At 45.4% G+C, this 26009-nt stretch overlaps 5 protein-coding genes across 5 annotated transcripts; 3 read left to right on the plus strand and 2 right to left on the minus strand.

Annotated features, from left to right (window-relative positions):
- Window positions 1-560: 560 nt before the first annotated feature.
- On the plus strand, window positions 561-1970 carry LOC6569474 (general odorant-binding protein 19d). The gene is made up of 4 exons (XM_001995722.3): window positions 561-1328; window positions 1390-1478; window positions 1538-1674; window positions 1744-1970. Exons 1-4 carry the CDS (start codon window positions 1187-1189, stop codon window positions 1820-1822), a joined length of 447 nt encoding a protein of 148 aa, XP_001995758.1. The 5' UTR covers window positions 561-1186; the 3' UTR covers window positions 1823-1970.
- A 370-nt stretch (window positions 1971-2340) lies between these two features.
- On the minus strand, window positions 2341-4378 carry LOC6569475 (serine/threonine-protein phosphatase 4 catalytic subunit). The gene is made up of 3 exons (XM_001995723.2): window positions 4309-4378; window positions 3060-4010; window positions 2341-2992 (listed from the first exon to the last, which is right to left on the minus strand). The coding sequence occupies exons 2-3, from the start codon at window positions 3851-3853 to the stop codon at window positions 2863-2865; spliced, it is 924 nt and encodes a 307-aa protein (XP_001995759.1). The 5' UTR covers window positions 3854-4010; window positions 4309-4378; the 3' UTR covers window positions 2341-2862.
- A 160-nt stretch (window positions 4379-4538) lies between these two features.
- Window positions 4539-5244, plus strand: LOC6569476 (mitochondrial fission process protein 1). The gene is made up of 3 exons (XM_001995724.3): window positions 4539-4683; window positions 4751-4976; window positions 5041-5244. The coding sequence occupies exons 1-3, from the start codon at window positions 4587-4589 to the stop codon at window positions 5201-5203; spliced, it is 486 nt and encodes a 161-aa protein (XP_001995760.1). The 5' UTR covers window positions 4539-4586; the 3' UTR covers window positions 5204-5244.
- Window positions 5245-5628: 384 nt separating this feature from the next.
- Window positions 5629-6941, minus strand: LOC6569477 (splicing factor 3B subunit 4). The gene is made up of 3 exons (XM_001995725.2): window positions 6793-6941; window positions 6655-6738; window positions 5629-6595 (listed from the first exon to the last, which is right to left on the minus strand). The coding sequence occupies exons 1-3, from the start codon at window positions 6824-6826 to the stop codon at window positions 5691-5693; spliced, it is 1023 nt and encodes a 340-aa protein (XP_001995761.1). The 5' UTR covers window positions 6827-6941; the 3' UTR covers window positions 5629-5690.
- Window positions 6942-7196: 255 nt separating this feature from the next.
- Window positions 7197-23606, plus strand: LOC6569478 (dmX-like protein 2). Its single transcript, XM_032741259.2, has 15 exons — window positions 7197-7382; window positions 10547-10764; window positions 10837-10985; window positions 11317-18441; window positions 18515-19585; window positions 19649-19873; window positions 19974-20333; window positions 21854-22118; window positions 22192-22276; window positions 22347-22616; window positions 22692-22761; window positions 22844-22918; window positions 23023-23156; window positions 23222-23305; window positions 23374-23606. Exons 1-15 carry the CDS (start codon window positions 7296-7298, stop codon window positions 23572-23574), a joined length of 10419 nt encoding a protein of 3472 aa, XP_032597150.1. The 5' UTR covers window positions 7197-7295; the 3' UTR covers window positions 23575-23606.
- The last annotated feature ends 2403 nt before the right edge of the window (window positions 23607-26009 follow it).

Genomic DNA, 26009 nt, shown 5'->3' on the forward strand with positions numbered 1-26009 from the left:
TCAAAAATTTTTTTTCATAATTTTTGGCAACATTTTCCAAAAGATATGCATTATTTTGAACGCAGCTGTATGTACACACTCATAAATTAATTACACTTTTCAACACTTTAATTGACAGGCAAGCGCCTTAAATTAGAAACACACACACATACATAAATAACGGTATCAGCCCTGCACTCAGTTGGTGTAATAAATTTTGATGGTCAGCAGTCAACAGTAATTCCAAGTCACGTTCCACATTTATCATTGTATTTGCTGTAATTAGCCATTGCCAAGCCAAAAACACGCAAATCAACAAATTTAATTGCAGTGCACTCATACACACAAACAAACGTAAATACGAGTGGAGCAACTGCAACACACACACACACACACATGGCAAACAGCTTGTAACTGTTAACACAGTAGGTATTTTACACCACTGCAATATGATTAAGTACAAACACACACACACGCACACACGGTGCTTTGCAGCGAGAAGAAGAAGAATAGTGGAATCATGTAAATTAGTTGAAACGGGTTCTTTTTTTGTTCGTTGCACATATTTGCAGGGCATACGCTAGTCAGGCATACTTGCTCTCGATGTCCATCTAGAATCGATGTAGATATCAGATAAGTCATATTGAGACGTGTAAAAAATTGCATTGATGACTGACCTCATCTCTCAGCTGTTCTCGTCCTCAACCCCGTCGCTGTCTGTCACTCGTAGTCAATCACAGAGATCAACAATTTTGAACGGATTTGGGATTTTCACATTTCGATTGAGTTTGTGTTTGATTTCATGCCAGTCGCCAATTAAACATGTAATAACACATGGCGTAAGGCAGTCAGACTGTCAGTCAGTCAGTCATTGGGGGAGTCAACTGCGAGTGGCAATTTTTTATTTCACACGTCGCCCAGCGGAGGGCATCTCCGTCGCCGGATCTCGCCCAGATCGAGTGTCATGTGGTGCCCATGTAGTGCAATTGCCTCCCATGCCAATTGCCAATAATAATTGCGATTAATTGCTTGAGAGAGATGGGAGACGTTTCGCACAATCTGTCAAGTCAATCAGTTGTGATTATTGTCGAGAGACCAAATCCCAGCTATATAAAACACCGGCATCGCCAGCAGTCCGCATCCAAGTCGCCGGTCGTCGTCGTTCGTCTAGCAATCAACAAGAAAACAATAACAAAAACAAGCAAACATGTCACGTTTTGTTTGCCTGGCAATGATCTTGCTCCTATCCGCTGCGATAGCTGTGTCTGCCAAGCCGCACGAGGTGTACAACAAGGAGCTCGCCGGACAGAAGGCCCAAGAGTGCAAAACGGAGACGGGTGCCACAGATGGTAGATTATTATTGTATAAGCCAATTTCACTATATTACTATATATATCTCCTGCATTGCAGAGGAAGTGGAGAGCATGATGAAGCATGAGCCAGCGGATTCACACGAGAGCAAGTGCCTCCGCGCCTGCATGATGAAGAAGTTCAGCTTTGTTAGCAAGATGAGATTCTCTTTCCCAAATTATGTTTTGTATTGAAAAACCTTCTTTAGATGGATGACGCTGGCAAGCTGAGCAAGGAGCACGCCCTGGAGCTGGTCAAACTGATGAGCAAGGACGATGCCGATAAGGAGGCAGCTGGCGCCGAAATAATTGACACCTGCGAGACCATCGAGGTGCCCGAGGATCAGTGAGTAGTGACCACTAAAAGTGGCTTCTTCTTAGATAAAGCTTCAAATGCTTTTTCGCCAATCCTCAGCTGCGATGCGGCTGTTGCCTATCAGAGCTGCTTCTTGGAGCATATGCAGGAGCATGGCCTGGCTCTGGATGAGCACTAAACGGCAACCAAGGACCAAGGATTCAACTCAAACCACTCTCCACCAAGCGTCGCATGATCAACTCTTCTTCCGTCTTGTTTTTTTGTTAACTTAATATGCTACACGTTTAGTTGCTAAGTGTAAATGCGAATAAATTGCGCAAACTGCAGACAAATCGCATGTCAGGAGTCGAAAGGGGTAATCCACATCGACATCCCTATGGTGGTCCTTAAGAAAAAATGCCTTTTTTCATATATATATAGATATATATATATATATATAGTGGTACGTACTAGCTTACAAAGTTATATTTGTAAATATCGGTATTTATGTATATATATACATATATATATATATGGATATATATATATATATATAGATACATAGATATTGGTGAATGTATTTATGTATAAATTGTTGTTGTTGTGTGTGTATGAGGGGGAGGGGTGTGGGGTGGGGATGTGATGATACAAATCCCTGCACAAGTTGTTAATTAGGACATCTCCTTAATGGCCACACATTTGAATTATTACAATGCGTTCTCTGTTGATGTTGGTTTTTATTTATGATTACGTTTTGCGGTCACAATTTCCACGTTTTGGATTTGTTCGAGTGCCGAGCCTGAAAACTGACTGGAGAGCTAATTAATGCCTTACTTACAAACTAAAAATGTGTGTGTGCTCCATGCCGCCCAGAATGCAATTTCCCCGTTTTCCCACAACATCTTTGTAATGGAATTGGGGTTCTAGATCTAATAGTAATCAGCTAATCAGCTATGTTCAGAAGACAACCAAAAAAGGACACCAGTTAAAGAACGGACAATATGCAATATGTGCTTAATGTGTGTGATGGCTGATGGCTGATGGGTGTTCATGTGTTGAGGTGTGGATGTTGCTGTTGGTTGCTGGTTGTTGTCACTGTGGCCTTAAATATGTGTTAATTGTATATAGTTGATTAATTTCATTTGCTTGAGGCAGGCAGGCAGTTATCAATGTTACAGCTACGTTGTGGTTGCGTGTGTGTGTGTGTGTGTGTGTGTGTATGCGATGCCATTGCTTCGTCTAGAGGAAGTAGTCGGCCTGTGGCTTCTTTGATGGTATGCCGCGACTCTCTTGCGGAGCCGCCTCAAAGATGACAAAGTCACGATGCAGGTACTCATTTAATTCCAAAATGGCGGCCACATTGCCGCATCTGAACATAAAAAAAGAGATTGCAATAATTGAATGAGTTGTTGTTGGGTACATGCAGCATTGCTTACCGATAGCAATAGTTGGGCGCTGACCAAACGGTGAGCACCGTTTCGTTAAAGTGCCATTTGAAGCCTTCCATCACCAGCTGATGGGCGCGACAGATCATATCGATATCGTTGGTCCGATTGAACTGTGAGACGACATCGGAGCCAAAGAGGTAGCCGGCGCCGCGCGGTGATACACCCCAGCCAGTCTGATCCTCGGGATCACTCCACAGCAGATCGCACATGGGCCCGTCGTGGGGCACCTCCTGTTTGCGATCGATGCTGCGTATCTGATCCAAATACTGTATCGATGGCGATAAGCCGCCATGCACGCAAAATATCTTGCCATCGATGATGGCAGATAGGCTGAGATAATCGAAGATTTCTGTGCAATATCGCCAAACGGCTGTCGAGCCATATTTGCGCAGGCACTCATCATAGAACCCATACACCTGGGTGATCTGACGAGATTCATGATTACCCCGGATCAGCGTAATGCGATCCGGATAGCGAACTTTAAGCGCCAACAGCAGCAGGAATGTCTCGACGCTGTAATAGCCGCGATCGACAAAATCACCCATGAACAGATAATTCTTCTCGGGCACATCGCCGCCCACCTTGAACAGCTCCTTGAGGTCATAGAACTGACCGTGAATGTCGCCGCAGACGGTTACCGGTGAATCGACGCGCTGCACATTGCCCTCTTCAACAAGGATTTCGCGAGCCTTGGCGCATAGGCCCTTCACTTCGTTCTCTTTGATAATCTCGCAGCGTTTCAGCTGCTCGATCTGGCGATCGAGATCGCTGTAATCGGACATGATGGCACCCGCAACAACAATCGTTGTGCCGTCGAGAAGCCAGCCGGATTGGATATGAAAGCGTCGTTTTCACCCGCACCTGCACCTGCTGCTCCAAACTGCACGTCGCCTGGCGCAAAAGTTTGCTAACACGCTTCGCGACGCTGCCAATAACGTACTGAAAACATAAACAACACAAACGGAATGAAAATAAATAAATAAACGATAGGAAATTTGCGGCTTCAACAATTTTCTTGCGAGTTGTTTGTGTTTTTTGCATCATCTGAATGTGTCTGTGTTGGTAAATGTAATAATGTGCATGTGTCAGCGTGTGTGTTTGTGTTTGTGTGGCTTGTGGCTGGCTATTTGCCGCGCGCGCGTCTTTTACAACAATTGCACGTCTGCTGATGCCGCATTGCTGTGCGAACTAATGTTGACAATGCACAAAAAATAACAAAGAGGAAAACAAAACTTACTCCAATTAAATGTGGCTAATTCAAGGATATTTTTGATTTAAAAAAAAACTCGCACGCACGCTCACGACAAAAAAAATGAACCATGATACGCTTGACGTGTATGTGATAGATTGTGGCGGCCAATCGATAAGAAATATCGATTGACGTTATCAACTCCGACAAGAGTTGCCAGACCGCGATTATTACAACGATATATATACAAAGTGGAGCCGTTTTGAATGTTATTTAAATGACCATTAGTCATTACGCAACTAAGTGCCAACTTAAATCGGTTGATAATGGCCACCGACACACCGCCAACAACGAGTGTCGTAGAAGCAACAAGTGAGAAAAAAGATGTAGACATATATCGAGACACATTCATACGCTATATGGGTAAGCTGCCTCCGAGCTGCGAGTGCCTTTCCTATCAAACTTAATAGCTATCTGGCAATTTTTGCAGGCTATAGCAACGAGGTGGGCGAAGCGTTTCGCCCGCTAGTGCCCAAATCGATTGTGGCCGCTTCCTACGGCATGGCCATTGGATATGTTTGCACCGATACGTTTGACAAGTCCCTGCGTCAGAGAATGGCCGGCGCCACCGACCGCGAGGTGGCGCTAGTTGGTGCAGATGTATTCACTTGGCAAATGTTCGCCTCCGTCATAATTCCGGGCCTGACCATTAATCGGTAAATATATATTTACATATTATTCCCGATTGACAGTTTCCCTCTCTCACTCAATCCTTGACAGGATTACGGCGGCCAGTCGTATGTTGCTGAGAAATTCACCAGGATTTGTTCTGAAAACAGTGCCAACGATCATTGGACTGGCAAGCATACCTTTAATTGTGCATCCCATTGACAAACTCGTAGATCACCTGATGGACGCCACCTATCGCAAGGTGGTGCAATAGCATAGCAAATATTGCAATAAAATATTATATATAATATAGTATTGGAGCAATCCATTCATTCATGGTGCTAATTATCCGTTGTACTCCTTGTGTGTTCGTCCCAATCTCAATTGGCTCACGCATTCCAAGCATATGATGCATGCATCTATTCTAAGCCTCAGGCTAAGTTACGTTTATATTTCAGACTTTGTAAGGGGCTTTAATACCCAGCATCTATATGGTTGATGTGGATAATATAAATAATAAATGGAAATATGGATAAATTTCGATATAAATCTCAATGGTTGCTGCCTATTTTCATGCTGTACTTCTCGAAAGTGACGATCTATCCATAGATCAGCTTTACTCATATAAGCTATATACGCACAAACAAATCAAAACAAGCATTCAGCTCAGCTCATTTTTCATTTGCGTACAAACAATGCTTTTGATTTGGATTTTAGGATTTATTTCGGTCACTTTTAAATTGTATAACTAGATGTTGGACTTAGTACTGATAGCCATCTGGTTGGTAGGGACGTGAGAATGGCGTCGGCGCAAAGGCGCCGGGCGGCGGACGCCAGTTCGTTGGTGGTGGACGTGGCGGCGGCACCGGCATACCGGGCGGTGCCCATGCATTTGGCGGCTGGAGCATGCGTGGCGGCGGCGGAATACCCATCGCTGGCGGCAGTGGCGGCTGCCCGCCGCCCATTGGTGGTAACGGTGGCGGTGGTATTGATGGCGGATATGGTGTCGGCTGCGGCACCGGCGGCGGCGGCGCTATCATACCCATGTTATTCGATGAGACGGCCATCACTGGCGGTGGCGGTGCCATCATCGGTGGCGGCATCATTTGCCCACCCATCACCGGCATCATATTCTGTACGGGCGCATCGGCGAACAACTGATGCGGTCGATCCGCGTGTGCGGATGGATTTTGTGCTGCCAACAGTCGTTCGGCGGCGGAACCATGACGTTCGCCTTTGTGATCCTTTTTGAACGCATACGAAACGGAGATGGGACGATTGCAGAGATATTGGCCATTCATCGCGTCCATGGCGGCATCGCTAGCCTCAAAGCTGGCAAAATTTATGAATGCGAATCCCTTTGATTTCCCCGTCTCCGGATCGCGCATAATCTTTGGCGTCTGCAGGATGACACCAAATGCTGAGAATGTGTCATACAGCAGCTTCTCGTCCACCTCAACGTCCAGGTTGCCAATGAAAATGTTGGCGCCCACGTCCAGATTCTTTTGATGTGCCGACGCCTTATTGACGCGTATCGGTTTGCCATAAAGCTTGATCATGTTCATTATTTTAATGGCATAATCGGCATCCTCCTCGCTGAGGAACTCCACAAACCCATAGCCCTGATGCATTTGTGTGACCCGATCCTTGGGCATGTGCACATTGACTAAGCAGAGAGAAACGCATTGTCGTATTGTTTACTTTTGGATGAAGTTCACTGCTTACCCACTGGACCGGCTTGCACGAAGAGTTCCCATAGCAACGTCTCGGATACTTTGTCGTCCAGGCCGCCGGCATAAATGGTGGCATCTAGATGCAAAATATGTTATTTGATGGCAAAAGTATGTTATGTATGCGGCCTACCTTGGTTGCGTTCGGCAATTGGACCTGCGGCCATTTTGCTATTAGAAGAGTATTCGTCAAACTTACACACGATCAACAAAATTAACAAATACAATTAGTTCTCCATGCAAGCAGTCAAACCATTCACGGCGTTTCGCTTGCCAGGGTTGTAGTTCAGGGCGCAGGGCCGCAATTATCGATACCATATCGATATTCTGCACACGATATATTGTTAGAACGACAGCAATTTCACATAGAGTGCTTACTATCGATGAACGTATGGGAATAAGCGTAGAGTTGTGCAAGCGATAGCAAGTGCTTGTTAACGTTGTTACACACTGCACACACGCTCATTTCGATAGCACCAGTCGATAGCGTCCATCACTATTTGGCCTACATTTTTATGTAATGTCACTCATCACTTTGTTGTCGTTTTACAAAGAAAAAATCGTGCTAGTAACCAAACCAAAGAACCAAGAATATTACTTTGTGCGCTGTGATGTGATATCCAATTGTAACAAATAATGAATTGTCATCAAATATTAAGCGGTGCCTGCAATGCAGGTGACCGGTGCTTCGCAATTGGCTCCGTGGAAGGCATACCTTTTACAGTAAGAATACGACCGATTACGATTACTATATTGCCAAGTTTTTTTTTGTTTTTTTTTTTGTTCGTTTTCGTTTTTATCACGCATCCATCATATTGTACAACCTGCGCACACACACGAAAACATCGTACATATATGACTGACGGCTTACGTGTGTATATAGATTGGTACATATGTACATGTATTTATATAGGTACGCTTAGTACTTAAGGGTACGGACTTGTGGCACATACATACATATCTACACATTTTCCAACACGGCTGGGGTTTTTGCGAATTCCCAATTGGAATACACAAATATTTTTTTAATGTTTTTATTTACATATTTTGCACCTTGTGCTTTTGTATGCATGTATGTGAGCAGGAGCGCATATAAATAAATGTGATGCTTGTCATGCTGTCAATTTAATCAAAAGCAACTGATGAGCTACAATGAATTTTTTTTGTGTAAATTCGATAGCAACAACAACTAGCAAGTGCTGTTAGCTGTTTCAGCTGTTTGTTGTTGCTTCAGTCTTCTTCTTGTTCTTGTTGCCGTTGTTGTCTGCAAACAAGGAAGGATTAGGGAAAGGGGAGTTGTGATTGCTGCTTCGATTTAAAATCAATGAAATATTAACATGTTTTGTGGCTTTTAATTACACTTAAAGGTCAAGTGCTGCTGCTGCTGTAAACAAGCCTCTCACACACATACAGACACACACACAACATACATATATTATTCGATTGGTCATATGGCCTTTGATGCCCTAAATTCGATAAACAAACAAACATATATAGATTATATATATATATATATATATATACATATATATATATATATATATATATATATATATATATAATTATGGTTGGATTGGAATTCGATTTGCACTGAAAATTGAAATGAATACGTCTATCAGAATATCGAATTTTGTCTAGCCAAATATTGTATATTTATTTGGATATTTTTGTGGCTAAACAAAATTCGATATTCTGATGAACGCGTTCAGTTTAATTTTCAGTACAAATTGAAATCGAAACCCAAAACCGAAATCCTCTCCAAATATAATAATAACAAATGTGAACAAACGAGCAAACGCCAATAGAAAATAAATTATAAACTGGCCATAAAACATGCTGCAAAAATTTTGTCGTGAGCACGCATTTATATTTTTTAGTGTGTTGTGGTGGGGAAGGGAGAGGGGGGTAGATACTGTCTCTGGTGTGGAGTCGTTCATTTTATTTTATGTTTATTTTTATGATCATATATATGTGTTTGTGAGTGTACAGTGTGTACATGTATATACATATATCAAATATTAATTACTAACGACAACGGCACCACAACCCCTCCCCCCTCCCTCCCATCCGGACTCTCGTTGCTTGTGCACTGTTTGCGTTTATTTGCTTACCGCTAATTCTTGAGGTCTGTTTTTCATTTCTGCTCTTTCTCTCTCCTCCTCTCTCTCTCTATGTATGTAATTTAACAAAGTCACAAGCATAATTAACTGTGCACGGTCAATAACTAAAGAATAAATATAATAATAAGTGTGTGTGTATGGCAACACTGGCTGCCTGCCTTCCTTCCCCAACTCTCTTCATTCGGCTGGCAAAATTTCATTTTTAACAACAAGAACAGCTGCACATGTGTGTGTGGGTTTGTGTGTACAGTGTGTACATATCTGCATTATATTCTGTAATGAGCTGCGAGCCGCTGCTGTTGACATTGCCACCCATTCATTTAACTAAATGCCATCATTTCAATTATTGTATTATACTGAGTGTATATTTATAATATTTATAAACACATATGTATATATTTATGTATGTATGTTGTTTGTGTAGCAACAACAACAACATCAATATTAAGAAATAGGCACGGGCGTAGCTGAACTTGAAAACACACGCACACACTTGTACATAGAGTGGCGCCCTCTGGCCATGGGTAAGTGGCGAGTGACCGAGTGTCATAGCATTCAGCATTGCATGCAGCAGCAGGGGCCTCATGCAAGAAAATATCCGCAGCCATATCTTGGCTCCTACTGAAGATAATGAACACACATATATATATATATATTTATATTTATATATAAATGTATTTATACATATCTGTGAAACAGAAACAGCCCCTTGCGCAGGCACATTTTACCAGCTAGAACTAACCAAGCTAAAACCAACAACAACAACCATAACTAACAATTAGCCAAGATAACGACTCAAGAGCACGTGAGCACGAGAAATAGAGACAGAGAGAGTGTGAGAGAGACAGAGAGAGATATATAGAGGGAGGGGGGGAGCCAGAGGGATGATTATTCAAGGGCATGAAACGAGTTAGTAATTTTATTCATTTATTTATTTTATTTTTTTGTGTAAAAAACTGAACCTTTCCTGTGCTTTCCGGAATCAATCCAAATTGGTTTAAATTAGATTTGTGGCACGCGTTCAAACTAGAAATTACCGCCCACCTCAATTTTCGAATGGGGTTGGGGGATTTTTTGTTTTGTGTAATTTGCATGCATATGAGTTTCGGTCCATGTCAGACTACATTTATCTCTGTTCAAACTTGGTCATCCCCAGCCATTTATCAACTCATTTATCGCCTGTCAATTTGCATATATATCTATTGGTTTTTTTTTTCTCACTTTGTGTTCTCTTACATCACTTTGTATGGCAACCCAATCCCCCTCCCATTTAACTGGCACATCCTCCCATGAGATTCTTGGCCTTGTCCTAGTTCAGCTGTGAAACGTATTTGTAAAATCCTTGGCCTTTCTCTACAAAGAGTTAGAATCATAGTTCACATCTCTAAGCTTCATCATTAATAACTTAGAATTTCTATGTGGAATTTTAGGATTAATTCTAGAAATACTTTAGTTACCAATTAGTCATTGTTTTAGCTGTGATTACACACTTAATCGATTGTTATCTTAATGGTGTATTTATTTCAGTCGCGTAGATATTATATAATGCTTATTATGGCGTATACTGCCTAATGGGTTTTCTTAACATTTATCATGTGACTTCTATTGATATGAGTTTCTTTTTTTCTTTCTATACATGCGAATTAGTTTTAAGTATTTTGATAATTTGCTATATTGTCTACCGTGACTTCTATTGATATGAGTTTCTTTTTTTCTATATATATGAATTAGTTTGAACTATTTTGATAATTTGCTATGTTTTTTTAGGCATATGCTGCCGGCTGCAATGTGGTGATATTGGCGAGCACATTCGAGCGCGTCCAGATCATACCGGGTGCCAATCATGGCTATGTGAAGATATCGGCACTGGACTGCAGCACCGACACCGGCAAAATAGCCGCCGCCTATGAGAACAAGATATGCATTTTTGAGCCAACGCCGGTGATTGAGTCCAGCAAGCATAACACACATTTTCTGGACTACAGGTAAGTTGGCCACCCAGAGTCGAGTCGACTGATCGCTGTGATCTGGTCTTGAACTATATTCATTCCTTGCAGATGGGTGCAAACGGGCTCGTTTACCAGCCACTCAAATGTGGTCACATTGTCTTGGAATTTGGAGGGCACGCGTCTCCTAACCGGCGGCACCAATATACAGCTCTGGAAGAGCAAATCGCCCCTACACCAGCAAGAGGAGGAGCACACGGGTAAGTTTGCGCTACAGCATGCTGCACACTGAAAGACAGACACAAGAGAGACAAAGAGAGGCACCTCTTTGTGCCCATTTAAGGTGTAACGTGGGAGAGCTAGAGATCAAATTTATATAATATTTTTGATAACACTGCACGTCGTTTCCTAAATATGTCTTAGTCTCCTTATTGTGTGAGATTCTGTTCTATGATATGAATAACGTATGTAAGAACTACAATCGAAAGTGAAAGTGGCTTCGGAATGTTGATAATGTTGGCAACAACTATTTGCAACAGCTCCTAACAGCTTTGCAGCGTTTATTAATCGTTGTTATTGTTTCCCTTGCAGGTGTCAAATTCGAAATTGGCGAGAGCAAGGAGACAAAGCAGAGCACACAGAATGGTCAGTCGGATGATGTGTCGACGTGGGAGAATATCTGGTCGTGCCAGACGGCGATACCCATTTATCATATGGCATTTAGTCCCGATGGCACCCTGTTTGCCACCTGCGGCCGCAACGATCGTCTAGTCAAGATCTGGTACGAGAACAAGCAGGTGCTATTCCCAGCCAAATCGAGCAACAGCAGCGGCATGGCACACGATGCAGCAGCATCAGCCGGATCGGGATTAGGTTGTGTTGGCGATTTAAATTTCACATACGTTTATATTGCGCATCCGCGCGCCGTCTCCAACATTGTGTGGCGGAAGACGAGCAAGTATATGCCGAAGGGTTCGGTGGCCAATATGCTGGTGACCTCCTGCCTGGACAACATCTGTCGCATTTGGATTGAGACGGTGCTGCCGGACGATGGCATGGTCAATATGACACAATTCGATCCGCTCGCTTCCCAAAATCCCAAGTTTCGCACCCATCGCCACAAGCATCGATTCATGCAACGTCTGAAGCATATGAAGACCTGTTTCCATCTGCGTCGCCACATGAAGGCGGGCGCCCATGGTAATGCTGTAACAGCTTCCGGTACCGGACCCGGTGGATTGGCCATGCTCGGAGGCGTTGGTATTGGCTCCAGTGGCGCCACAATGGGCCTGGGCAGCTCACCGGCGAGCTTTAGTAATTACCAGGGTCCGATACCATCGTTGCCATCGTCGTGCAGCGTCCACGACTTCCATTCGTATGGGTTCCAGGGATCCGGTGTTACGCCCGGCATGCATTTCCATTTGGCGGCATCGATTAATGCCGAGACGGACATACCGCTGGTACCGTCAATGCAAACCTCGGATCCGGCCAATCAAAATGTCTTCATCCTGCACTGGCTGAACAACAAGGAAATGCATTTCACCCTCCAAGCGGAGGCCATACTCCAGGAGCTAACCAAAAAGGTCATCGACGAGGAGAATGGCAACCATACAGGCCATCACAGTTCGGCTCAACCAACGGCCGGCGTTGATCTGCCCGACGATGCACAGCCGCCGCCGCACAAGAAATTCATGCGCAACTCCAAGTCCGTATCGGTGGACGATAGCGGCGAGGAGTTCAGTAAGTATTCACAGCACACGGCCGCCACTGGTGCCGGCCTGCATTTGAACTCCATGTCGAATACGACATCGCAGAATTCGCTGAACAACGATCAGCATAATCCTATCACACAGCTGACGGACTCGCTGGACAATAAGATTGAGTGTCTGTTGCGCGACTGGCATCAGAGTCCAGATCTGCTCTTTGCCATCCATCCCGTGGATGGGAGCTATTTGATTTGGGTCATTGAGTGGCTGGATGACTACTATCCGGGCTCGTACAGACAAGCACAGGTATCGTTTTCGACGCGTATACCATCGGCATTCCCGCTGGGCGATGCCATGTCCATGTCGACAACGGTCAGTCTATTCAATACGGGCACACATCCGCTTGCGTTTCGCGACATTGCCAACAATGTGCGCAGCAAGGATGAGTTCCACAAGGCTGGCGGCAGCGATCAGAATTCATTGCGCAGCGATCAAAATCTCGACAAGCATGACGAACAGGATGAGGATGATAACGACCAGACGGCCAGGCAGCAGCAGCTGGATCAGGATCAACAAAACGAAGATGACGACAAGCAGCAGGAGGATGGGGGCGATCGAAGCGCTGCTGGCGCTGCAAGCAGCAGCTCACAGGATTCAGCTGGTGCCGCCGTTGGCTCCGCACTTCCACTGAATGTTTCACCATCCGTTTCGATGGTGACAAAACACTCGAACGGTACCCTCAATCTCTGGCAGCTGACGTTTGCGTTCAAGACAAAGTTCACCCAAGTATTAAGCATCGGTCATGTGAGCCGTGCCTCGGGTCATCGCTTCCGTGTGAATGACATCACCTGCCATCCGGTGTTGCCGCTGCTCGTCTCCACCTCGCATCACAATTTGCCGGACAGTGCGGAGGCCAAATCGCCCATGTCACCCTTTGAGCAACCACTTGCCGGCGGCTCAGCTGCCGCTGGACTGGCTATGGGTGGCACTAATCCTGGTGGTGGTAATGGTGTTGGGGCTGGAGGTGGAGGTGGTACTCCTACCTCAGTCAATGGCGACAAGGACATCTTTACACCGACGGGTTTCTGCTCGGAGCTGATATTGTGGCGCGTCGATTCGGTGGGTCCACTCTGTCATTCGGGTGGTGTCAGTGAACTGGCACGGATCAATTCACCGGAAATATCCGCGTTTAGCAATGTGGCCTGGATACCGACGCTCCTGCCAAGCACAACGCTGGGCAGCTACAGCAATTCGCCCTCGGCCTGCTTTGTGGCCAGCGATGGTGAGAATTTGCGCGTCTATCAGGCGGTCATCGATGCACGCACACTGCTCGCAGAGATCTCGTGCTCGGAGAATCTGAATACGCTGCACAAATCGCATTCGCTATCCTCGATGATCTCGAATGCGTCCTCGACAATGAAGGCGACACGTTCGGCATTGCACGACAAGCTTAAGGTCGTCTCCCAGCAATCGACGGCACGGCCCGGCTGCATCCTGCAGCTGGATGCCATCTCGGATGCCAAACACGACTGGCAGAACACACAGTTTCTGCACGTGTTTCAGGCGCAGCTAATTACGGGTGGCCAGCGTACAGCAATGGCGCCGGAAATGAATGATCTGGAGGAGCCGAAGATGAATGCACTGCTGGAGTCCGATATGGATGCAATTGTTGATCTGCAGCGCAACGTGGACTTCGAGGAGCCCTTCTACATTGTGAACATCGAGAAGACGTTGCGCGGCAGCACCATCCACATGTGGCGCATTGTCATCAGCTCGAAGCAGCAGAGCTCCTTCCTATCCGAGACGGCCATGTATGTGCCGGACTCGAATCTGACCCAGGAACCCGATGATCAGGATCAGCCGCGTCGCATGTCGCAGAGTGCCGAGACCCTAACTGGTGCCGAGCATTTTGGGCCGCAAGTGGAAGCGCCACACATCTCGATAACAACGAAGAAGGTGTGCACCCAGGAGCTACCGTTACCGGAGGGCGTCGATGTCATTCATGCCTCACCGGCCGCTGGCCATTTGAGCAGCTCGAGCATTTATCCCGCCTGCTTTGCACCGTACATCATTGTGACCGCCTGCTCCGATTCGATATCGAGATTCTGGAAATGCGAACCCGTCGATAGCGATGCCTATCACTGGTCCGAGTGGAAGATGTTTAGTCGCGTCCAGCACTCGGCCATTGAGATACCCGGCCAGCCGCTGAACATCAGTGCCGCCTACTCCGGCCGCATTGCCTGTGCGTACAAATACGGCAAGAGTTTCACTCGTCCCAATCGTGGTGATCCCGATTCACGTTACGTCAATCTTTGTGTCGCAATCTACGAGTGCGAGAGTTCCGGCGGCAGCGAATGGGTGCTCGAGGACACAATTCATCTGAAGAATGTCCACTTGCCGCGCATCAACATTGGCCACGGCATCGATCTGAGTTATCTGCACGACAGCCGACTCCTGGCCAAGAAGCAACGACTCAACCAGGTTCTCCACAATTTTGCCCACGATCCGGAAAATCGTTCGCCGCGCAGCGGTGAAACCACACCCGAACTGACAACGGTTGGCAAGCAATCATCGGCTGCTGCGGTCTCCGGCCTATTGACTGTGCCCAGTTTCAGCACGCTGCAATCGCTGAGGAAGAGCATCGCCGAGAATGGCAACACATGTCCGCTCACCCAGAAGCATCTGGTGCAACTCGACTGGGTATCCAAGGAAGACGGTTCACACATCCTTACCGTTGCTGTCGGCAGCAAGATTCTGTTGTACACTCCCGTCAGCTCAGACATTGCCCAGGCTAACATCAAAGCGATGAAGGAGTCACGTTCGGTGAATCGACCAATTCTGCGCAAGGCCAGCTCCCTGGCACAGCCCAACTTCGTGGATGAGATACGCTGGATGAAGCTGCGACAGATTGATTTGCAAACGGCAGATGGCCTGCCGCCGCTACCGATGCAAATCTCTTGGGTGCGTGATGGCATTCTGGTCGTTGCCATGGACTCCGAGATGCACGTTTATTCGCAGTGGAAGCCGCATTATGGTGCCCACTTTATGTCACCGGCGGCGGCTGCTGCCTTGGCCGAGGATGTGCCCGATACGCGCAATTTGCGCGACGAGGATCTCCGTTCGCTGGCCAATGAGTCCACGCAGCTGCGGCTAAAGAATGTCGCTTCCATGCCACTGATTAGCAAAGTGAGCACCGCCAATCTACAATTGTTGTCGCAACGTCGCCTCGCCGCCAATCCCAGCATGGCCAATATGAATGGGGGCGGTAGCGGTGGTATTTCTAGCCAGGATGCGGCAGCCGGTTTCTCTGGCGATGCGCCGCCCAATGATGATTACATGACCGATTTCGGGCTGTTTCAAGCATCACGGATTGCGTGTCCTGTGCTGCCACAGTATCATCCCAAGCAGCTGATGGAACTGCTCAATTGTGGCAAGATTCGCTGGGTGAAGGCCATACTGGCGCATCTCGTTCGTTGCATGAGTGGCAGTGGCGGTGTTGGCGCCGCCAGCGGTCTGCCAAACGATGATGATGGCAGCAGTGGTGGCGGCGCCGGCGGTGGTGCTGGTGGCGGCGCTGGCGGCGGACGACAGCGCAGCTGGTCAAGATCACGTACGCTCAGCATCAGCTATGCGGCGGACACGAGCAACCTACAGGCGGAGCATCGCGGCAGCACCACCCAAATACCCGAGGAGCTGATGCTCGACTATGCCGAGATCAATTCGATACCGCCGCTGCCATTGTGGGTGCTGCTCAATGCGGATCGAGAGCAGCCGGGCAAGGGGCCGAACGCGGCGGAGAGCGACAAGGATTACGATGAGCTCTTCGACATGCACAACTCGGATGACAATCTCGATGAGCTGCTCAGCGATGGCGAACAGAAGCGACAGGAGCGTCGTCTCTCGCTGCCCGATAAGCAATCCATTTCGCATTTTGGTCCCCGCCAGGGTCAGCTCTTGTCTCGCCTGCTGACGCACACACATCTGCCGGGTCTGTCGTCGCTGGATCAGATGCATCTGCTCGCTTTGGCCGACACGGTGGCCACTTGCAACACCGATTTCTCGGACAAGTTTGCCGCCACCGATGTGGGCAAGGGGCAGGGTGGCGGAAGTGTCGCTGGTGGTGGCAGCGGCGGCGGCATCGCTGGCATGTCGTCTGGTGCTGGTTTGGGCAAGGAACAGCAACCGGGCACCGAATCGCTGGACGATTGCGGCCTGCGCTTCCTGCTCGCCATGAAGCACTTCACCTATCTGCTCCGTTGCCTGCCGCTGCAGCAGCGTGCTCAATTCCAGCGCCAGGGCGTCGGCACCGCCAATATTGTGTGGGCCTATCACTCCGAGGGCGAGGAGGAGCTACTGCATCTGATACCCAGCTACACCAAAGGTGATTTGCGTTGGGCAACGCTGCGGGACCTGGGCGTCGGCTACTGGCTGAAGAACATTAATACGCTGAGGCGATGCGTCGAGAAGCTGGCCAAGTGCGCCTATCAGCTCAAGCAGGATCCATTGGATGCGGCCATCTATTATCTGGCCATGAAGAAGAAGTCTCTTGTGTGGGGCCTGTTCCGGTCGATGCGGGACGAGAAGATGACCGCGTTCTTTGGCAATAACTTTGCCGAGGATCGCTGGCGAAAGGCGGCCCTCAAGAATGCCTTCGTGCTGCTGGGTAAGCAGAGATTCGAGCATGCTGTCGCCTTCTTTCTGCTGGCCAATTCGCTCAACGATGCCATCGAGGTGTGCATCAATAAGCTGGAGGACTTCCAGCTGGCGCTGATCATAGCACGATTGTACGAGGGCGATGTCGAGGGCTGTTACTATCATCGGCTGTTGCACGAGCATGTCCTCGGCACGGATGTGGAGACGGGTCGCTGTGATTTGACGCGGGCGCATCCGGATCCGTTTCTGCGCTCCATGACGTACTGGAACATCAAAAAGTATCAGGAGAGCCTCAATACGCTGCTACTCAACGGTGTCGGCAGTCTGCACGCCAGCTATCGGGAGGAGGATCTGTTGCGACCGGAGTTGCCTCATGCCAATCCGAATGTCTTCAACTTCTACATTTATTTGCGAACTCATCCGCTGCTCATCCGGCAGAATATTGCGATATCGGCGCAGGAGAAGCGCATCGCTCACGTTGTCCTCTCCGGGTTTAGCTATGCGGGCGAATCGCGAGCGGTTGCCAGCGATAAGCAGCTGCAGCTGGAGGATTCAATAACGCCGATCGAACGGCAGCTGTACTTCACAACGGCCCATGGACACTTCAAGTCCGGTTGCCCGGCTCTGGCGCTCGAGGTGCTCAATAAGCTGCCCATGAAGATTAGCGATAGCGACAGTGCTGCCTCCACCTGCAGCATAGCTGGCAGCCAGGTGCCCGACACCGACACCAATCTCATCAACACGGGCATCATGGATCAGTGGCAGAAGAATCCCACCACACAAGCCACCGCCGATCAATTCGATTGGGGTGCTCCAGCTTCAGCCGGCATCACGGAGGCCAAATTCGAGATCAAGTGGGACGATGACGATGACGATGACGACGAGAATGGGGATAAGGACAACGACAACGCGAATAACAGGGACAATGATGACCCTGATCTGGTCACTCCACAGCCCGGTGGTCTCAACAAATGCTTGGCCAATGCCGTCCAAGGTGATTGCAAAATGGACATCATGGCACAACAGTTGAAATTTGTGGCCTGCCTCAAGATCCTCATGGAGGAGCTGTCAACGCTGGCCACCGGCTTCGAGGTGGATGGCGGCCAGCTGCGCTATCAGCTCTACATGTGGCTTGAGCGCGAGGTGGAGGCACTGAAGCAGCTCTGCAACTATTGCAGCTCCGAGCAGGCCAACGATGCCGGCGACCCAGATGCCGGCGATGCCAAGGACAAGGACATGAACGCCAGCATCTATCCCAGCACAGAGCGGCCCACGCTCCACGAGATCCTCATGCAGGACAAGCAGGACTTTGAGGCCAAGGTGATGCGTGCCGCCAAACGCAAGCGCTGGCTCAAAGGTAACTGAAAACTGCATCCGCTGCTTAGTTAAAGCTGAATCCTAATCCTAAATTTGCTTCTCTTATCTTGCAGCCAACGAGACGCTCTTACGAACACTGCTTAGCTACTGTTCGCTACATGGCGCCAGCGGCGGAGGTTTGGCATCGGTGCGAATGGAGTTAGTATTATTGCTGCAGGAGCTGCAGCAGGAGAAGACCCAACAGCAGCTGCTCAGCCCACTGCCGTTTCCCACAACGTTGCCATTGCTGAGCGCCTGCGTGGCCGGCAACAAAACGGTAATTGCCGATCCCATCAAGTATCTGCAGTCGCAGACGGTGGACATGCTGCAAAGCATCATTAAGCTGTTGCCATTTCCGGGCATCGAATCGAGCGCCCTCAGCGAGATCTTTGTGCTGCGCGATCTGGCTGTGGCACTCTCCTCATGCATCTACCAGTCGCTGTGCGATTCGGAGAGCTTTGTGGTCAATAATTCAATGATCAATGGCTATCCCAGTCCGGGCATGGAGAACATTGCCAAGATCAATTCGTCCTTTGAGTGCAGCTATCTTGTTGGCAGCCGCAATGCGTTCACCCGACGTCGCAAGTACTCCACGGATGAGCCGGCTGGCATCTGTACAACGCCCTCCAAGTGGCCGGGTGTCACCAATTTGCGTGCACTGCTCGCCCGGGAGAAGGATGAGGATGTGCCCAAGCTGAATGTACTGCTGCTCGAATCCTTTGTGTCCACGTACATGGCCCTGTTCATCTACTCGCTCTCCACCTGCGACAGTCGTCTGCTCTACCGTTTGAGCGGGCAGAATTTCACCAATGACACCTGGTCAACGCTTTTTGGTGGCGGCATGAAGAAGCTGCTCATCAAGCCGGCCTCCCAGCCACACGCTGTACAGGCGCAGGGGCAGGCACAGCTGACTGGTGGCAGCAACGGTGGCGCAGCAGAGGAGACAGCGGATGAGAATAGCGTTTGGAACACGGTCACATCGATAACAAAGCAACGCATGAAGCTCAATATGAAGATACTGGGCAGCTTCAGTCAGAACAGCACCTCCAGCAACATGAAGGAGGACAAGCCGACGTACAGGGAACAATTTATGCCGCCCGAGACATCGATGCTCTCCTACTTCCTGGCCAAGCCAAACAACATTGGTATATATATTTTTCAATCATCATATATGTATGTATATATGGTATAATTAAATATTGTTGTAGATTGCGATGAATACGACACGGATGACTCGCACGAGTCGGATGGCGAGGAGGAGGACGATGACGATGATGATGTCAATGTGAGTCGCTCGCAATTGAAGGCCAAAGACAATACGGAGCACACCAATGCCATGTCCTATTCGTGGAGTATTCTGCGACTGGCACTCATCAAGTTTAGCACCTATAAGATTCAAGAGTTTGTCAAAGTCGCCGGCATCGAGCTGCAAGGTGAGCTAACGCCAAATCTCTTCTTAATCTCCTCACATGTCAAATACATATTGTTTTTTTCTTTCTTTTTTTTTTGCTCTACTTTATTATTGTGGTATAGATCTGCCCGTGATTAGTCCATTGTCGCATGAGGTGCTGCGCACCCTGAATCGCTGGCAGGATTTCGCGCTGAGTGATTTGATAAGCCGGGGTCCACCGTCGCGCCACTATATACCCGGCTGCTCGGCGGAAAGCGGCATCAGTGGCCTGGGCATACACAAATATCGATCGCTACTCAACAAGGATAATACACCGTTCATTTCGGGGTCCGCCGCCGGCCCGATACGCCGTCTATGGAATTATCTGGTGCGCCAGGAGCCCACCCAGGAGGTATTCATCAAGAGCATCTTTGGCAAGAGTACCGAGCCCAGCGCACGCAGCTCACATCACACCAATCAGCACGACAACGACACCGATGAAGGTGTGTATTTCGTTCCAAAATGTTGCTATTATAGTTGTTGTTGTTGCAAATTCCTCTGATTCAACAAATTCCCAATCCCCTCTTCCACCCTCCGCCACACACACACATCCACACACACACACACATACACACACACACCTAGAGAAGTATATTTACAATACACTAAATTTATATACGTATATATTTATATATATATATGTATATATTGTTGATAATTAATTAGTCTATTTTCCTATTGACAATCAACAAAAAAAAAACTTTATTGTGTTTTATATGCAGAATCATTTAATCAGCTTAACAGCACGGGTTGATTGATTAATTGAATTACAAACCAATGCTATAAGTTGCGAAAATGATTCGCAATCTATTCAACTTATATATATAATGTATATAATGTTTGATATGTTGTTGTTTTGTTGTTTGGTTTTAATAGTTAATCGTAGTTAATAGTTAATTCAATCGTAGTTAATAGTTAATTCAGGTGGCAGATGTTACTTAATTTTAGGCATGAATTAATTTTATAAACATATTTCGTATGATCGTTTTAAAAGAGATTCGACTTTGTTTCTTCTTTTTCTGCTTCTTATGCATTAAATTACGATATTTATGTAATTTTTTAATTAGTTTTGTTGTGTCGAATCTTTTTGTTTTCTTTTTGAAACGATTATCGAAATGTGTGATTATTGTTGAGATGTTCTCGTATTACTGAATATGGTATTATACCAGTGAAATGTATTAAAAACTGAAACAGAAATTATATTTTTGATTATATTATTGTTGTTGTTTTACATAAACACCTACCTTGTTTTTATATCAACAAAAAAACGTATTTGCGAAAACGTATTTACAGTTGTTAATTAGAGCAGAGATTATCACACATTATCTGTGCAAATATCAGTTGTTAATCGATAACACTGAACTGCTTGGCTCTGTTAACTCTGTGGCGACTGCTTGCCGGGACACTGTTAAATGTGTAACAGCCTAAAGGCAATATCAACAACTCCGATAAGATACCGTAATCTAAAGAGGCTGCAAATTGAAAGTGATTAACACCTCCGGTGTCAAGACCAAGACTAACATTAGTTGCTTAACATTGTGGCCTTAACATTGCAACGCTACGTTCTGTGTACGACAGCGTACAGTGATCTCTCGCAAAATGCAACATTCAAATACTAAACTAATTTTGAGCTTAAAATTTAATTTTGAAATTGATTTAAAAATTTGAAACTATAGTTTATAAAAATTATGAATTACTTTCTTTATAGATGAATGAAGAAGAAAATGTATTTAATTCTATTAACAAGTAAATTCTTATTTTTGCAAGTAATTTGCAAAGCGACTGCAATAATTTATTTGAAATTAACATTTTTTTTTTTTTTTTGGATAGCTATAGCTCCATTATCTCTGTCATAAGCATATTGATACTAAATACTCTCTCTCTTTCTCTCTCTGTTTCATGTGTTTCTTTCTGTCTCTCTCGCTCTCTCTCTCTCTCTCTGTTTCTCTCTCGATGTTTGTAGGTCAATCACATTCGACGAACGAGAACACAGACCACATACGAATCATACACAAGGATCACGAATCGATTCTCACGTTCTGCTTGAAGAACAACAGCTCATCGATGATCGCGTTTGCGAATCCGCGGGAGATACAGGAGTTCGATATATCGCTGCTGCTGGAATCGCCCAATTGGTATGAGGATGAGTGCGACTACGATATGATGAACCTCTCGAAAGATGCGGACACCAACAGTTCCTCCTTCCTTATTATCCAGTCGCAGGACCAGTGAGTTGACATCTCTTCCATCACACACACAGAAGTCGCATTCAATTCAAATCTCTGCTCCAATTTAAAATAGGGCCCAATTCGGTACGGGAAGTGCGTACAGTGAAGCCAGCGCAACCACACAGAGCGCCTCACAGTCGGGACGCGGCACATCGATGGTGAGTCCTTGAGGACCTCGCTATGTCGCTTAGATATATCATTATTATATATCTTTGGCATCTTTTGCAGGTGCTGCGCCACAAGGTGGACAATGTGAAGCGGATGAGTGCGCATCCGTTGATGCCGCTCTATCTGACTGGCGGCCAGGATGGATCCGTGCAGATTTGGGAGTGGGGCCACCAGCAGCCAGTCTGCTGTCCGCGCACCTCCGGCACCTTTGCCAAGGTCACCCGCTGTCGCTTCTCCGAGCAGGGCAATAAGTTTGGCATCGGCGATGGCGACGGCAACCTGAGTCTGTGGCAGGCGGGCATCGCCTCCCAGCACAATCGCTCCTTTATAGTGAGTGCAGTAGTAGTAGTAGTAGTAGTAGTAGTATGCATTATTAATTGTATTATCCGTTGTTGCCATCCGCAGACTTATCAGTGCCACAATAAGGCGCTCTCCGATTTCGTTTTCCTCGGCTCATGCAGCTTGTTAGCCAGCGGTAAGTGGATAAATTTCTCGTCCTCTTTGATATAACTTTAAAGACTTGTTAACTTGAAATTTACTTGATTTACTTGCCTCAGCTGGACAAAGTTCCGAGAACAAGAACATAAACATCTGGGACACACTGCTGCCGCACAAGAAGTCCTGTGTTTCGGGTAAGTAATCCTTTCCGCTTCAGCCTTTAGCTGGAGTCTGGCTAAGATTAAGAAAATCATATACCGTATATATTATTTATTTATTTTTTTATATTTGCACATAGCCTTCACGTGTCATGACCAGGGCTCGTCCTGTTTGGTCTTTGCGCCACAGCACCAGGTGCTCATCTCGTGCGGCAAGCGCGGCGACGTTTGCGTCTTTGATGTGCGTCAGCGCACACTGCGGCATCGCTATCAGGTGAGTGGTGATTTGCAATTAGTCCCCAATATGCCATTTGAATTGGAATTTGAATCCTTGTACAGGCACACGATAGCACCATTAAGTGCATTGCGCTGGATCCGCACGAGGAGTTCTTTGTCACTGGCTCCATCGAGGGCGATATTAAGGTGCGTCCACATACTGTACACATTCACATTGTATATAGCATATCAATGAGTATTCGATCTGATTATAGATATGGGACATGAACCAGTTCATGCTAATCAATACGTTCCCCCATGAGCATGCCAAGAATGGATTCTTTAAGCACACCGGCCAGGGTGTTAGCCAGGTGTATGTGGATCCGTTTGGTCGTCTCTTCTCCTGCGGCTCCGATGGCTGCATGAAAGTTCGACTACTTGTCGAGAAGGATAACATTGTTCACACCGTGTATTAAACAAAAGAAACAAACAAACAAGCAAACAACAATTACAATAAGTATAATTTGCATACTAATATTGCGTGTCCTTCGCATCGTCGTCCTCGTCTGTGTCGCTATTTTCTGAACTTTCTCTTAAATCTTTCCATGCACATTTTTAGCCTGTGCTCTTCTGTGTCTTTGTGTGCCTGTGTGTGTGTGTGTGTGTGTGCTTGTGTGTGTGTGATTGTGTGTGTGTGTGTGTGGGTGTGTGCGAGCGAGCGTATGTGTGTATGCGTATTTTATTATCCAATATTTTTTTGTTTGTTAAACGTTGATTATTATTACTCCTCTTTATTAACATATATGATACAGTTTTTTTTTATAATATACATAATTTTTTTTGCTGTTTTGTCGCTCTGCGACGCTTCTTCCAATAATCAAAGAAACAATCACAACAACAACAAAAAAAAAAAAACAAAAAACAAGCGAGAAAACAACAACAATAATAAAAACCACAACTAATTGACGAATTCATGATCGATTCGTTTATATTCTATGAGTATTTCCTAAACAGACTATATATATATATATACTACTTATATGATAAACATACTATACCTATGCATATACACATACATACATGCATGTATTTTATATATGTGTGTAAATGTGTACATATATACTTTATAGTATGTATATACATACACACATACTACTTATATGCTTTAAATCAATTATTACTTATTATATACAAGACATTCTGTAGTATGGTAAATTATATGCTTATGAGAATATTTATATGTATATTCTATATACGACATATATATATACACACACACACACGCATACACATATACACTTACATGTGTGTGTGTGTGCGTGTGTGTGTGTGTGAAAAAATGTCTTTGTGTTATACTTTGTGCAACAAATTTTGTTTGTTAAATCAATCAAGATCTATTATGTATACCTAAATCAATTACCTAAATAAAGTGCAAAAATAAACAAAAAGCAAAAAGTATTAAGCCAATTTGCAACACTGTCACAATTTCTTCTTCTTCCGAATACAACACAAATGACATCATCTCAAATATTTGCATACATTCTACATTCTACATCCGGAGAGCCATTAACCTGCCAAAGTAAGTCCCAAGAGCAATGCAAATTAAATTCAAGTTTAACAATAATATTTATATATTTATTTTATTATTTATTTATTTATATTTATATTAGGTGAGTATATATTGATTTTTAGTGAATGTCAAAATGCAAATAAACAAAAAACTTGTGTTTTTGTTCGTCATTCTTTGCTTTTCAGGTTGTTGGATTGGCAAAATTGCAAACATGAAAAATTGTGGCATAGTTTTGGGGGCGCCAAGTTGATTTCCTTTAGCTCGGACATATCTTTATAGATTTGTACAGGACATGTTGCTTTATCGAAGTGCATTCAGGGATTATGGGGACCGCGAAGAATCCAATTTCACTCGAAATCAAAAAATTACAAACTCGAATGGTTCGGAAAGAAATTGACCAAGCTATATATCATTTTGTGTTTGATAATAAGACCGTTTTTTCAACGGTTTGAAAGACTTCGTCCTTTTTACTACCTTATTCGAAACGCTAGGATATCCAGAATGTCCTTGAAATGGCAAGTTAGATCCTCTGTTTTATAGATATTTCTCAATTTTTCTTGCGAATTTTTGTATACAATATAAGAATATGTGTCATTACCATATCCTTAAGGATACGGCAGAGCTGTGCTTTTTTAGCTACAACTGTGGCAAATACTGATCGATTTTCAAAAGAACCAACTCTATCAAGGCTTATGAGGTCAGCTATGAACCCGATTTCAATCGTATGACTTGAAATATGAAAATGGGTTCATCGAGAATCCATAGATATGTCATGAGTAAGACGCATCGTTTAACGACTTCAGATTCACTATATAAATGCCAGCAGGGGCAGTTTATGGCAAGGTATAGCCACAAGTTGAGTTGACTCTCGTCCAGCGATCATTGTAACTAATGATATCATTCCCAACATAAATAGAATCGAACTGTTTTCATTGCAGGCTTTTAGCACACTTTTTTAGCCCGCTCCCCAAAGAAAATGCATTGAATATGTGTATGTATGTGTATATATATATATATATATGATATAAATGTGATGTCAGTGTTATAGATTTTTACAAGTTACGATAGGAAGCCAGTAAATACATATTTGGTAGTCGTAGAAGACTGAAATTCAAATAGTTCATTTCCGTTTGCCATTGAAAAGAGTTTTTCATTTTTATTTATTTTTTGTTGTTAGACAATCGAAACAAATTAGACGCTATGCCTTTTATGGGCCTTTAATAATAAAACTAGGCAAAAAAAAATATATATAATATAAAATAAACGCACATAAAAGAAAAAAGAGCTGATGAAAAAAAAAAATGTTTTGTTTTTTTTGATTTGTTTTTGTTTTTAGCCAAA

This window comes from Drosophila grimshawi, unplaced genomic scaffold, assembly GCF_018153295.1.
Source record: "Drosophila grimshawi isolate 15287-2541.00 unplaced genomic scaffold, ASM1815329v1 contig_848, whole genome shotgun sequence".
In the NCBI taxonomy this organism is placed as follows: Eukaryota; Metazoa; Arthropoda; class Insecta; order Diptera; family Drosophilidae; genus Drosophila; species Drosophila grimshawi.